A 13,811-nucleotide genomic window follows, 5' to 3' on the forward strand; every position below is an offset into this window, starting at 1 on the left:
TTTTAGTGTTCAGATTTATTTACAACAGAAACATTATATATTTGTTTACAGAGTTAAGAAATGTTAGTTAATGAAGTAATGAATACTGAAATTTTATATGACTTGGTTCATGCATATCTCTTGAACATAATCTTTTCTACATATGCAAGATTTAAGGGGATGAAATTGTCATTACACATGTTCATATTGAAATAATACAGGTTAAGTTATCACTTCAACAATAACACACAGCTGTTAATTGGAATGAAAAAAAATGGTTGAATTCATGAATAACATGAGACACAAGAATTACATAAAAGCTTAATCAACTATTAATTTAACAGAATAAGTAAGGGTTTCACACACTGTAGAACCAAGGTTACTTCTAAATTTCTCTAAATAATATTATTCTTTTTTATATGAAATTTGTATAAACTACATATTTTAGAATCTTGCTAAAATGAACATACAGATTTTTTTTGGCAAATATTAGGTATCAAAATTAGCTAGATTTTTTTTCTTTTGAATAAAAATTGATTACTTATTGTCAAATATTGTCAAAAATCTTGACATAGATATTCTGAAAGCTTTGTTACAGTGAATTTCATTGAAACTTTTGAGGAAACTTTTATGTTTAAAACTGTGAAATCAAAGAACTGGTTTGACCAATTTCAGCTAATTTTGTTATAAAATAATTGATAATCATATTTTATTAACACAAACTTTGGATATACAGAATGTGAAAGAAAAAATAGTACCCTATTTTCCCATCACATGACTTGCATTTAGTTAATTTGGACTGATTACTTAGAATATAAATATAGATTTTCTAGCAAACTTAATATATTGTCTGAAGATAGCTAAAGTATTATCACAAGTTAACAAATATCAATCAATTTCACACAGAAAATGAGTTCTGTTTTCTTTACAAATGTTTCAATTTATTTTGCAATCATTTATCATGAAAAGCCCAAAACGTGACATTACCGAAAATGTCAAAATAATACACTAAGTAAGCTGCTTAAGCTTGTACTAAAGTTGTGGTAGATTATTAAGTGATCTCATTTTCGCCATCAGCAATGCAAAACATTCATTTCCTTATAACAACCCAGAAAAGACTGCACGTAAAAACCTTATTGTATAAGTGTTTGCACTCATGTCTCCTCCACCAATGGGCTTGCCAGACTAACACTGATCTATTTATTGTGATGGATTCTGTCGGATACAAAGGGGAACAAAACATTTGGATTTTTTTTTCAAAGATATATTGGTTTTGAATAACATCACTACATACATATCGTAACATGATGGTATTTGATCAGACAGTGTTTTCGAGTTAAGTTAGCCTACTTTACCATTATATTTGGGTTTATTAATTTGGTTGTATAGCAGGTTATCATGTGCAATGGGAAATATAGAGACATTCACACTAACACTAAAAAAGTTGGATTTACTTTTGCTTCACCAGCTTATAGTCTTAGAAAGCAAAATTAAACACTAAATTTAAGATTTTTTAACTGCTTTAGTGCTTTAATGGACATATTATTTTGAATATACAATTATACATACATATTTTTGATGATTGTCTCATACACAGCAATAGCTTGTTATATCAAATCAAGAAATAATAATGTTGTAAACTTTTTAAATCAGATATCAAGATACAATACAGTTCCGCAGACATTATATGTTAACTACTGTACCACAAAATGCATATATATTATATCAATCAATATTCTGACTACAGCAAGGTCCTGCCTGTAAAATTGTTAACAAAACTTGAGACTCAAACAGCAAAACTGCACATCTTCATTTCAAAGCATCTTTTCTTCTAGTCGAGTGTTGATTGTGAAAATAGCTCAATTGTATTACTATGCAAAATTACACAATTGTTTACATTTATCTTTATAAAACGAATAAAAAAAATAAAAAATTCTTTAATTTAAAGTTCTTCTGTGAGTTTGAGTCTAGAATTGGACTGGAGGCTCTATGTAATCACGGCCCTTGGTGTCCTAGAATCATTCATTTACACATTCAGAATATACTGTAAAGCGGGTATCTGCTATTGTTATGTTTTTTTTCCTTTTAAATCTCAATACACCACAAGAAACAAATCTTGTGTCCAAAGGTACTTTGTGTTGAGGAGGAGCAAAAAGAGATAGTTGTCTGGTACTTGTTTACGAGGCTTTCAATACTAGTACTAAATATGGAACCATAATATATTTGCTATGAGCGTCTTATAATCCATTCGCATTCGGTAAAAACTATTTATATACTTGAATGTCCAGTTTAAATAAATCTGTTTTTAAACTCATAACCACACATATAAAAATTCATACATATAATGAGATAAGAAAATTAATCACAGTTTAGAAAACATGCATAGTCATGTACTGTCTTGAATAGCACACATAGTAACTGTTACATTGTACATAATTATATATACACATCAACAAACAAATAGCTCTATAATATAATATATGTTTAAGTTTCTAAAATAAACTCTTTCAAAACAATACTTATGTACATGGATTTGTATAAAATATATAAAAAGAAAACGGTATATCTATATGTACAATTGAAAACATGGAATGCATCAATAACAGAGAAATGCAACAATATATGAATGAACACTTGCATGTTGTAATGGGTACTTTGTGAAAGAGAAATATCCAGTGAAAAAGTACATTGTAAGATCCTTAGCATACAGCACCTACAAGACTTTGAAAACCTGTATACCAATAACTGCTTATCAGTAAATCCAAAATCAAACATAAAACTGCTGTCAAACAGCATGATTATCTTGTTTACATTACTATCTATTTCTTAGACAGTTTCTGGACAGATTAATCCTTATGAGTGTAGGGTTTTAGCTTAATGGCGTATAGGAGGGTGCAGTACCCTGTCCTGTCATGAGCTATAGGAGCTGCACCGAGTCCATTTAGGAGTTATGGGAGGGAGCTGCACCCTGTCCTTTTTGGTAGCATCCCTCTGCCCTCATGGAGACCAGCAGGTGTACCCTTGAGCCATTTTAGAACTAAATACTTTCGATAATCAAATATTCCTTTACTTCATTTTAAAGCTTATTTTACAGTTTTGTAATAAAGTGCCATTTTAACCCTTAGCATCCGGCCCCTTTTCAAATCTGGCTAAAACCCTACAAACAATAAGCTTCAACTTTAATACAACATGTGTATTTACATGAGTTCAAACTTTACTATGTTAAACATGAAATGTAATGATAATATATTTGTTTCATGGCACATTGATCTATTGAAAACAAAATTAGTACAAATAAATATAATAAACATTACCGCAATGTTCTCACTTCAAAGTAAAGCAAGAGAAACTACTCTTGCATTGAGTAGCATGGTCAAAATAGCCTGCTATAAAATACTGCTCTGAACCAAATTAATATTAAATAGTAACATGCTACATAAATCTAATTATAATTGTTCAAATTGTGTGCAACAATGTCAGTCACATTTCTGATTATTATTCAGATTCCTTATATTTTGGTTCTGTATTGACAAAGTAGTCATCGAAGAAGCACTCCAGGAATTCAAAAGTTGGTCGGTTTTCCTCACGTTTATCCCAGCACTTGATCATTATTTCATACATGGCGTCGGAACATTTCAGCGGTTTAGGCATGCGGTATCCTCTGGGAATCTGCTCTAGAACTTCTCGGTTGCTCATGCCTGAACAGAGATGGGGTAATTCTTGTAAATCTTTGCTTAAATAGTTTACTTTCAGAAAATCTTCGTTTTTTTCAGGACTAGGAAAAGCACTGTACTGTAAAAAGCTTCTCTCTGTGTAAAAGTATTATTTTTCGTAAAACAGTTTAATTTAGCCATGACAACACTTCAGATGAGTCATTGCATACATTTTGTTGTTGTTTTTGCATAGACATTGAAATCAGTTCACAAAAGCTGGGCATTAGAGAAAAGGATAATATTTTTCACAGGCCATGCATATTTAAAGACAGAAAAGCATTAGGTTAAACAGAAAATAGGGCAATGCATCCCCTGCGTATTCGAAAACACAAATAAGAAAATGAAGAATGAGTGTTCACCATTTATCATTAGATTTCTTATACATTACCATAGTGAATGTCAGTTCAAAAGAAAGTATATTATGAGTACCTAAATATTCTAGGGGTCATTTTCCTGGTAGTTAGGTTCAGTTGCAATGAAATAGTCATCAAAGAAATTAAAGAGGAATTCAAAGGTAGGTCTCTCCTCCGGCCGTTTATCCCAGCACTTGACCATGATTTCATACATGGCATCAGAACATTTTGTGGATCTTGGCATTCGATAACCACTTTCTACCTGGTTGAGAACTTCTCTGTTTGTCATTCCTGGAAAAATCACAGGAAAAGGGCATGCATGTATTATGCATACAGGCTACATATAGATTAGTGATATGCAAGTGTTGTTGAATTGGTCCATCCAAGGAAACAATTAGCATGACATGTACATCGGATCAAAAGCTGTATATATATTTTTCACCAAAACATATATGGCAGAGTAAGACAGGAAAACAAAAGATTCAAAATATTGCTTAAGGAAGCAATGAAAATAGAAATTGTGAAAAAGGAAGTTTAACATAAATCAGGCACATAAAGTAAAAATGACAGAGATTACCATGCCGGAAAAGTTTCTTTATACACTATGTTATTAAGTGTTCATTCTTTGCCTATTGCTTACTGAAACAAGGGCACCACAAGCCGATACCAGTGATTTTTATTTCAGTTGGAAGGGCCATAACTCTATAATTACTAGAGTCAAACTTATGGTCTTTGCAACACAAGTGTTTATTGCCTCTAGCAACATGTGTACCAATTTCCATGTGAATATCTTGAAAGGATGTAACCAAGGTTTTAACCTTTGCACACAGACCGAGCCAAAGCTATTACAAATAAGCAAGCAATTATTAATGGGCTTCCAAAGCCGACAATAAAAGCAAATCAAGAAATTATTTCAGAAAAAAATAGTTTTATGTCAAATATCTTAATCAAAATTACATCTATTCAATGACCTTTCAAATACTTCTGACCCAGTCTGATCAATCAGGGTATTGTAACAGAGGCATACCTAACAGTGTGCACATTTGCATGCGAGTAACATTAGATGCAAAATAAACAACATAGCCAAAAATGTTTTTGTTTTTTAACAAAGTGCATGACTGATTACTGGCAAAAATTTATTATCAAACCTTTCATTTTGATTTGTGATACAAGCCTAATACGAAACAGAATTTGTTTTGCTGGATTTTGATTTAGGCTTTAGGCAGTAACATATTAAGAAGAGGAAATGGACTGATTGCTCACAACCTTGTTAAAGTTAAAAATATTGTGAACATCATCTTTGTTAACTTTCAAAACTTTATTCCTCTAAAATGGTCACATTTCTGGTTTGCAGTATTCCTAACACTGTTTGGACTCCCTGTTCCACCTGTTCGTTTTTAATCTAAATATAAGAACATGTTGCAAACAAAATCACATTTTAAAGTTAACAACAGTGCTGTTAACTTTAACAAAGTTCTGAACAATACCTACAAAAACTATTGTATAACAAAGTGTTACCATCACTTCGTAACTTCTTTCATTTTTATCACATCTTGATAACGTTGTTTTACCTGGGTATGGCACTTGTCCATGTGTTGTGACTTCTGTGAGCAGAATGCCGTATGACCACACGTCAGACTTTATCGTGAAGCGCATGTACATCGCAGCCTCTGGGGCTGTCCACTTGATCGGGAACTTGGCTCCTGCACAGTGAAAATGCTGTGATTAGACTCATATTTAACATGTGTCTAGTTCATTCTTGATATATTACTAAAAATTGTTGTAAAGTTTTACCATTCAGCATTTACAGTATCAACTTTTTAAATGTAACCAGTATTTAATTTCTTTGGAATGCAAAGCTTGCACATTGAAGCTACAAAAAGCAAGATTTTCTTAAAATTTCATAGTTCTAAATTAAAAGAAATACAAAAAGTGCAGTTTCAGGAAATGGCTTACTTTTCAGAGAACTACGGACTACTAGTGCCCTTTAAAATCAACATAATAAATAAAATTCTTCAAAAAATTAAAAGTTAAATTAAAGAGATAGAATGATACAAAATTGAGCAATAGATATCCACAACTGGAATCAATACTAAAGAATTAACTGAAATCGATGTTGAAGTTGAAAGAAGTTAATAAGAACAAAGTTGAATTTGTTGTTGTCTGTAATAATACATGTATGTAACCGAGCATAGCCCATGCAGAAAGCAGTTAAATTTATACATTTGTTATTAAGTTTCTAACAGGAATCAAAAGTTTACCATACTATTTAGGAAATAAGTTGAAAAAGATGAAACCAAAGAAAGGCCAACAACAGAAAGTTTATCAGATTCCAGGTGACATTCAAGGGAAGGCTACAAACAACAGTTTTTGAACATGCACTTCTATTTACCAGCAGACGAAGGTGTGTACTCATCATCTTCAATAATTTTGGCAAGCCCAAAATCGGCAACTTTTACTATACTGTTATCACCGATAAGAACATTTCGGGCTGCCAAATCTCTATGAATAAGCTTGTTTTTCTCTAGATATGCCATGCCACTGGCCACCTAGAAAGTAGGAAATTAAAAGAAATGTTTCTTATTGGAACTTAATCATTGTTGACCAGTGACTTCCAGAACTGGACTATTTGTTGATAAACTTATGACTGGTTCTGTTAGGTATGCTGCCCATAAGTTTCTAGCAAAAACAAACAAACAAAAATGGTGTGAATTCCCTAAACTCTCCTTAAGCTTTACCTCCACATTTTTTTTTAAATGTGTTAGATCCTTAATGATAATTACAATACATATAGACAATCATTCATTCAATTATTTTCAGCATAACTATTGCTGGTCCAAGTTTTAATAAAGGTGAAGTTTGGGAATTCACAACACAAGCATCTACTTTGGCAAGAAATAATATTTCAAGTAGTCTCTCCCATTATGTAAATTGTGCATTCATATTTCAGTACATGTAGCCTGGAAGTAGGGATTAAATCAACTTCATATTTTTCCTTGCCATCTACGGGTGTTACATATAACATATGAATTAGTTCACTTGAGTATAAAAAGCGTTATAGAAAACATGATGTTAGTGAAAGCAGTGCAGCTAAAACTTCATTGTATCTCCTGCATGTAGTGGGAGTAATTTAAACTTAGCCATTTCATTTAACAGGACATTAACTTTTTTGACATCTTTACTTGACCAAACTCTGAAGGTAACTCAACTGCCCAAAACCTTCTTGTTCATTTATTAGTCAGCTTATAAAATTGCCATAAAATGACAGCATACAAATTCATCTTCCTATGCCACTACATTTATATATGACTAGCTACACACACACAGAAGGGATAGATAAAATATATGTCTGTCTGGACACTTGAGAGAGATAGTGGTACCATGTTTAGGATTGTATTCGTCATCCTCAATTATCCGGGCAAGACCAAAGTCAGCAACTTTGCAAATATTATTATTCCCAACAAGGACATTCCTTGCTGCTAAATCTCTATGGATAAGCTTTTCCCTTTCCAGATAAGACATTCCTGCAGCAATCTGAAAGGTGTCAAGTTGATGCGGCAATTAACATAAAACCCAATTATCCAAAGGATTTTTAAGCTTTTAGATATGCTTTCTGTTGTGATAGGCAATTTAATTGTTCCTGATTTTCACTGCTCTGAAAGAAATTGGATAATCTTGGATCTAAGGAAGCAAATGCATTTACTACAAGCTATTACATACACTACAACCAATAATTTGTTTTTTTCTAAATGAAAGCTGTTAGCAATTAACTCAAGCTTTCCCTGGCATAAACATTAAAAAATGGAATTTATTGATGAAGGAAAAAACACAACAGCTTGAAATCCATTCAGGCTTTGAAAATAAAAGGAAAATGTAAAAAAGTCAAATGTGTGAAAATGAGGAACAAGGCCAACTGATGGTGCTAAACAGCATAAGTATGGTGCAAATGGCGCATCCACCAAGCATTTTGTGTAAGTGGACTTGATTTACCATGAGAGGTATATTCAGTATCTTCAATGACACGGGCTAGACCAAAGTCGGCCACCTTTGCAACATTATTCGCCCCAACAAGGACATTTCTGGCTGCCAGATCCCTGTGGATCAGCTTTTGTTTCTCCAAGTATGCCATGCCTGACGCAACCTGCAAGTTGATTTCACTGCACTTGATAATTCACTGAACACCTGATACGACCCAAATTACCATTATAATAATGAGCAAAATTCAAACATAGAAATTTCTGTGACAGCGCTAAACCTCAACCTAATGCAATATGGCCTATGTTCGTCTTCATCCACATCTATTGAAAGAAACTAAATTTTGGTGCATTATCATGAAGTCTTCTTCATGCTTTCTCCCCATTCTAACTCATGCTTGTTAAGAAATGCACTATCAAGTTTGACTATTTGTTTCATTTAACAATATTAATATATAATATTATAATATTCATGTTGACAATTTCCTGCATCTGTGTCTATGAGAAATTAAAGATTTTACATTGTTATTTTGACATCCTATCTCAACTGAAGATGGTTATAATTCTTATAACTTAAACTATCAGAAACACTTAAGTTATCATGTGGGTTTTTGTTTGATGGACTAGCACAATACTGTAACAGAAGACTTTACGATGACAAAACAAATTGGCTATATCCTTAATATTCATAATTACTGATATTAAATTTGTGTTGTAAAACTTTCTTTGCCAAGAAAATTCACATGGTATTAAGTCTAGGTGATATCAAAGAAATACATTGATTTGGAATCAATTCAACGAGACTTTGCCAAGTTATGGGAAATTACATGTAAAGCTAAGACAACAGTTGTAAAGCCATGCTATAATAAACATGTACACAGGTCAGTGTGAAATATCCTAATGAAGCAATTAAAGGCAAACACAACACTATATATTATACTGCATCTAACAATATAATAAAATTACTGCTGGGTAAATACATGTGCATATGTTATATCTGGGAGTTATTGGCCCACAATTTTATAGGTAATACAGGGCAACATCTACACGAGATTCACTACCCCGCGAATTGTATTCGTCATCCACAATAAGTCGAGCGAGACCAAAGTCAGCAACTTTGACAATGTTGTTGTTCCCTACGAGAACATTTCTTGCAGCTAAATCCCTGTGAATTAATTTCTCTCTTTCCAAATACGCCATCCCATTAGCAATCTGTAATCAAACTAACAATTAAGGACTGGTCTGAAGTTGACGTACAATTTACTTATTGCAATTGTAGCACTGGTAGAGTAACGATATTTGTTTTCTTTCCGATTAGGATTGAGATTTCTGTTGTCTTACACATCCTCTGCAAACCTCGAGTAGGAATTTTGTGAATTAAAAAGGAACAACATTATAACTTTCAATGTATCATCTTACAGGTAATACACTTTAAAAGCTGAAAGTAAATCACATTGCAATGAGAACAAAGCAAAATAAAGATCAATGAACAGTTGATCAAACATATAATAGCCTGCAAAAAAAATACACTTGAGCAATTTCACAAATTTCTCTATTAACATATTTCTTAAAACAGAATTCTTGCATCATATCTTGCATTATGAGGTGTTAAAACATCAAAGAGGTCATGTACTTATATATTTTAGGAATATGACGAAAGATTTTAATAAATTAAGAAATAGTAAATATTTATTTTATGCATATTAAAACCTCATTAAAAATCATATACTACCCATTTACAATGATTATAACACATGTTGAAACAAGTCACCCACCTGTCCAGCGTAGTCCACCATATCTGGGAACTTCATGTATCGTCCTTCTCCCTCCCGCAAGTAGTTGAGCAGACTGTCATTGAGGAGCTCAGTCACAATGTAAATCGGCTCCTCCTTCGAGCAGACGGCGTACAGACGCACAAGTTTGTCATGGCGACACTGCTTCATGATCTGGGCCTCGGCAAGGAAGGCCTCCGCTGTCATTGTGCCTGGCTTCAGAGTTTTTATAGCAACATCTGTTGTGTTGTTCCATATTCCTGGTTGAAAATCATATTAACTTAAAATATTACTATTATTATAAAAGCTGTTTAAGTAATTTATCTAAGCAATGGTTGCCACAAGAGCACCATCAACACTAGTCTGTTCTTATTTTGAAGGAGCATACGTCAATAATTATAAAAGCCAGAGTTGTGTTCCTTACATATGCATATTGTCTCCAGCAATTTGTGTACCACAATTCATTTGTATATCTTGCACCACTCATGAGTTAAGCAACACTTAATCTATGACAATATATCAACTTTTCTTTTTTAAAACAAACAAGCCAAAAAATAACAGTTAACATTCACAGCTGATCATCAGAGGAGCTATTATTAGTAGTAAAACATTGGGCCGAATGTTCAGAGCTTCTTTTAAGTTTACAACTTTGTTACAACATTGTTAATGACATCAATGTTAACCTTAAAAGGTGAAATAATTTATGATATGCTTATATATTTAAAGTTAAATCAGCAATTTTTCACTAAACAACTTTGATAATTTTTAATTCCAAAACAATTGCATCACATTTATTTAAAAAAACTGAAGTTTTATTTTCTTCATGTGAAATTTCATTTGAAAATGTTCAGTATTTGTGTCCAGTTATTTCTCCATTCTAAAACTTAAAAAGAGTTCAGAATTAGGCAACTGTCCAGTACTGTTTACAAAGCGTTATGCTCTGCCCACTTATTTAACTCATTAGCATATAGAGAGTGAGTGGTTGATGGTATCCCACACATTTCTATTTAATAAAGCATCATGTGAACCTCAAGAGTTTTATCAAACATGTGAGACTCTATCATAGTTATATACACACTTTCTGAAAAAAAAATTCTCTAATTACATAACTCTAAAGAAACTGGGCCGAAATAAACACTTACAGTTGAATCAGCTGTCTCAAACCCGGTTAGAAATACTGCAGAATGAAAGTTAAAGAGCTATACAGGAATATAACAATGGTGTCATTAACAATGTTGTTCACTTTAACAAAGTTATGAACAATTGGCCCAATGTCTTTTTAGAATGGTAACTTTTCAATGATTTTTCCCCCATTTTTCTCACAATGGCACAAAAAGATATTATATGACTGTTGTATAGACAAATTGTTCCAAATTATTGTATTGTAATACTTTCACATTTATCTTTTTAATCATCTTAAAATGTAGCTTACTAAATATCTAGAACAGTATATTATAGGATTTAAACCATTTAGCCAGAAATATTTCTTTCATCAAGAAAGCATGTGACAACAAATAAACATGAATACGTTATCAGTAGTAGGGACAAAGGTCACCTCACATGATTTATGTCAATGGTTAGTCTCTGTTCAGCCTATGGATGATTGTAAACTATTTTACTTCCTCAATTTACAGCTGTGTCACATGCCTCTATACATACGAGTCAACACCCTGATAACTTGAGTACTTTTGGAAAAAAAAGAATCATCTGTAATCACAGCTACAATTTCTTTCGCTTGAGGTCTTACTTGTAAATATTGCTTAAATAGAGATTGAGCAGTAACAGCATAGCATATATTATTCCTATTATTATTACATTATAAGCCTATGCGGGTCAGTTGTTTTTCAAATTAGAAAACACCAAACAGCATTGATTGCATGGATATAGACATAGATATGTGACAGAGGTTTTGTAAGTACAATAACCAGGACTTGGGGGCAATAAGGAAGCACTTCAGCACGAAATAGATGCCAGAAACTATTTCTCTGGTGAGAAACACCTACATTGTATTCGTCACCATCAACACTGCACTGGATTACACTCAGCCTTTCAGATCAGATTTTCACTAAGAATATCTTGTGTTTTTTGTAAATTATGGCATAGCCATTTCAATAATTTCATACAAACATTTTTTAACAAAATTTGGCCAATGAAATGATACTCTAGATCTGTTCCTTATTTCAGTTACAAAACCTGATTACAAAGTAACTTACCCTCACCCCATTTAAAACATTGAAAATATGTCGTTGTTTTTGGCCCCAACACACCTACATTGATTTGGGAAGTGTGCCTGGAGTGCCAATAATGTCTCACGTTTAGTGCCATAAACGTGCACAATTTCAAATAGCCACGTAAAGTTCATTCTTTATACCTTTCCAGACCTCCCCGAACTGACCAGCCCCAAGCCTCTGTGCAAGCTGGAGTGAGTTCCTGTCAATCTCCCACGCGTCCTTAGTGTCTCGACTCAAGTCTACCATGACTGGGGCAGCTCGGGAACATGGTGCTACCAGTGACCGACATAGACCATCCGCTTGCACTGGAATGAGGACGAATAAAGATGGATTTGAATTCCTAGAATTATAGATCTGGTGAAAGGTGTAGTGTCTGCCACTTTCAACAGCCATTTTTCTTTTTCTATTTTTGAGACCAGTATCAGTCTATTTTATTTCACAGTACACATGTGTTACCAGGGGTCAAAATTCCCTAGTGACACTAACAAATCACACATCATAAAAGGAACTTTGTTAAAACCTGGTTAAAAAAAGTTGAAGCAATGAACAGAAAGAGGTTGCAATTAAGTATTTCTGTCCTTTAATTGTGAAAGGTACCAGAGAATTGACCTTTAATGCATTACCTTTATAGTGGTCCACAAGTTCCATAATAGTCTTGAACTGTCGTCTAGCAGCAATATACACTCCACCATCATCCATGTTGCGCATCTTGTAATGTTTGACACACTCAGGATTGGCCTTGTTCTGGTCATAGTCTCGAATGGACAACACATAGCTCCCTGAATGCGGGAAATAAATACGAATGACAAACATTCTAAATAAAAATGATATTATGTTACAGTCAATATGAAAACAAGCTGCATAAGTGATAATTCTGCTTGAGTGCTGTATGTTTCAGAACATGAAAGAAACCCTACACAAAACTGTGGATAATTGTTCGCTATAATCTCAATAAACCAAGAGATTCCAGTTTAAACAACTAGCATGGATACTATCATCAGGCCTCTACTATAAGATATCATAATGAGTTTTGAACTCATGACAGACATGATCTGATACAACTTAATTTATATACACAATCGACCAACCTGGACAAGTCTCGCTCTCCCTTACAAGGAAAACTCCAACAGGGTTGTCCTTCACCAACAAGTTTCTCTCTGCCTCCTTGCGTGTCACACGTCCGAAAAACCAGCTGCAATAGAAAATTAGACAACAGTTTCAAAAGATAATCAGAACATGGTTTCAATCGATAATCAGAAAAGGGTTTCAATATACAATCAGAACAGGCTTTCAATAGAAAATCAGAACACAGCTTTGACAGAGAATCTGAACATGTTTTTAATAACCACTCAGAATAGGGTTCAGGAGAGAAAAAATTGGAACACATTTTCAATAGAGAATCAGAACATGGTTTCAACATAGATTCTGTACAGGGTTTCAATAAAGAATCAAAACAGGGTTTTAATAGAGAATCTGATCAGGGTTTCAGAGGGTAACCGGATCAGGATTTCAAAAGAGAATCAAACTGGGTGTCTGTCAGAGGAGACTCTGAGCCCCTTCCACGACCCCCCCCCCCCATCTCCCTCAGATTTTATCAGCCCTGCTAATTAAACAGTGGTTAAATGTGAGCATCAAATATGAAGATCATTCATATGTTTGAGTAAAAATATATTTTCTTTATGGCATGTCCATTCAGTCCTCCTTTTTATACAGACAATATAATTAATCTCATATTTAAAACTTGATAATGAAAAAGTACAAATTTATCATTCTATGTCCATGAGTTAAT

The 13,811-nt window shown here is 33.3% G+C and overlaps 1 protein-coding gene across 8 annotated transcripts in view; it reads right to left on the reverse strand.

Moving 5' to 3' along the window:
* Positions 1 to 13,811, reverse strand: part of LOC128214988 (tyrosine-protein kinase SRK2-like) — a 38,529-nt gene continuing 24,718 nt past the window's right edge. For 3 of the 8 annotated variants that reach the window (XM_052921713.1, XM_052921720.1, XM_052921712.1), the window contains exons 5-12: positions 13,111 to 13,214; positions 12,646 to 12,801; positions 12,163 to 12,327; positions 9,795 to 10,051; positions 6,438 to 6,594; positions 5,617 to 5,748; positions 4,122 to 4,336; positions 3,541 to 3,677 (exon numbers count right to left, since the gene is read on the reverse strand). In XM_052921713.1, coding sequence (XP_052777673.1) covers positions 4,131 to 4,336; positions 5,617 to 5,748; positions 6,438 to 6,594; positions 9,795 to 10,051; positions 12,163 to 12,327; positions 12,646 to 12,801; positions 13,111 to 13,214 — 1,177 coding nt within the window. In that variant the 3' untranslated portion in view covers positions 3,541 to 3,677; positions 4,122 to 4,130. Of the gene's footprint in view, positions 3,678 to 4,121; positions 4,337 to 5,616; positions 5,749 to 6,437; positions 6,595 to 7,425; positions 7,580 to 8,035; positions 8,187 to 9,080; positions 9,232 to 9,794; positions 10,052 to 12,162; positions 12,328 to 12,645; positions 12,802 to 13,110; positions 13,215 to 13,811 lie in introns of all 8 variants that reach the window. The other 5 variants (XM_052921716.1, XM_052921718.1, XM_052921719.1 and 2 more) reach the window with 5 other exon arrangements.

Source organism: Mya arenaria, chromosome 13, assembly GCF_026914265.1.
Source record: "Mya arenaria isolate MELC-2E11 chromosome 13, ASM2691426v1".
Taxonomy (NCBI): domain Eukaryota; kingdom Metazoa; phylum Mollusca; class Bivalvia; order Myida; family Myidae; genus Mya; species Mya arenaria.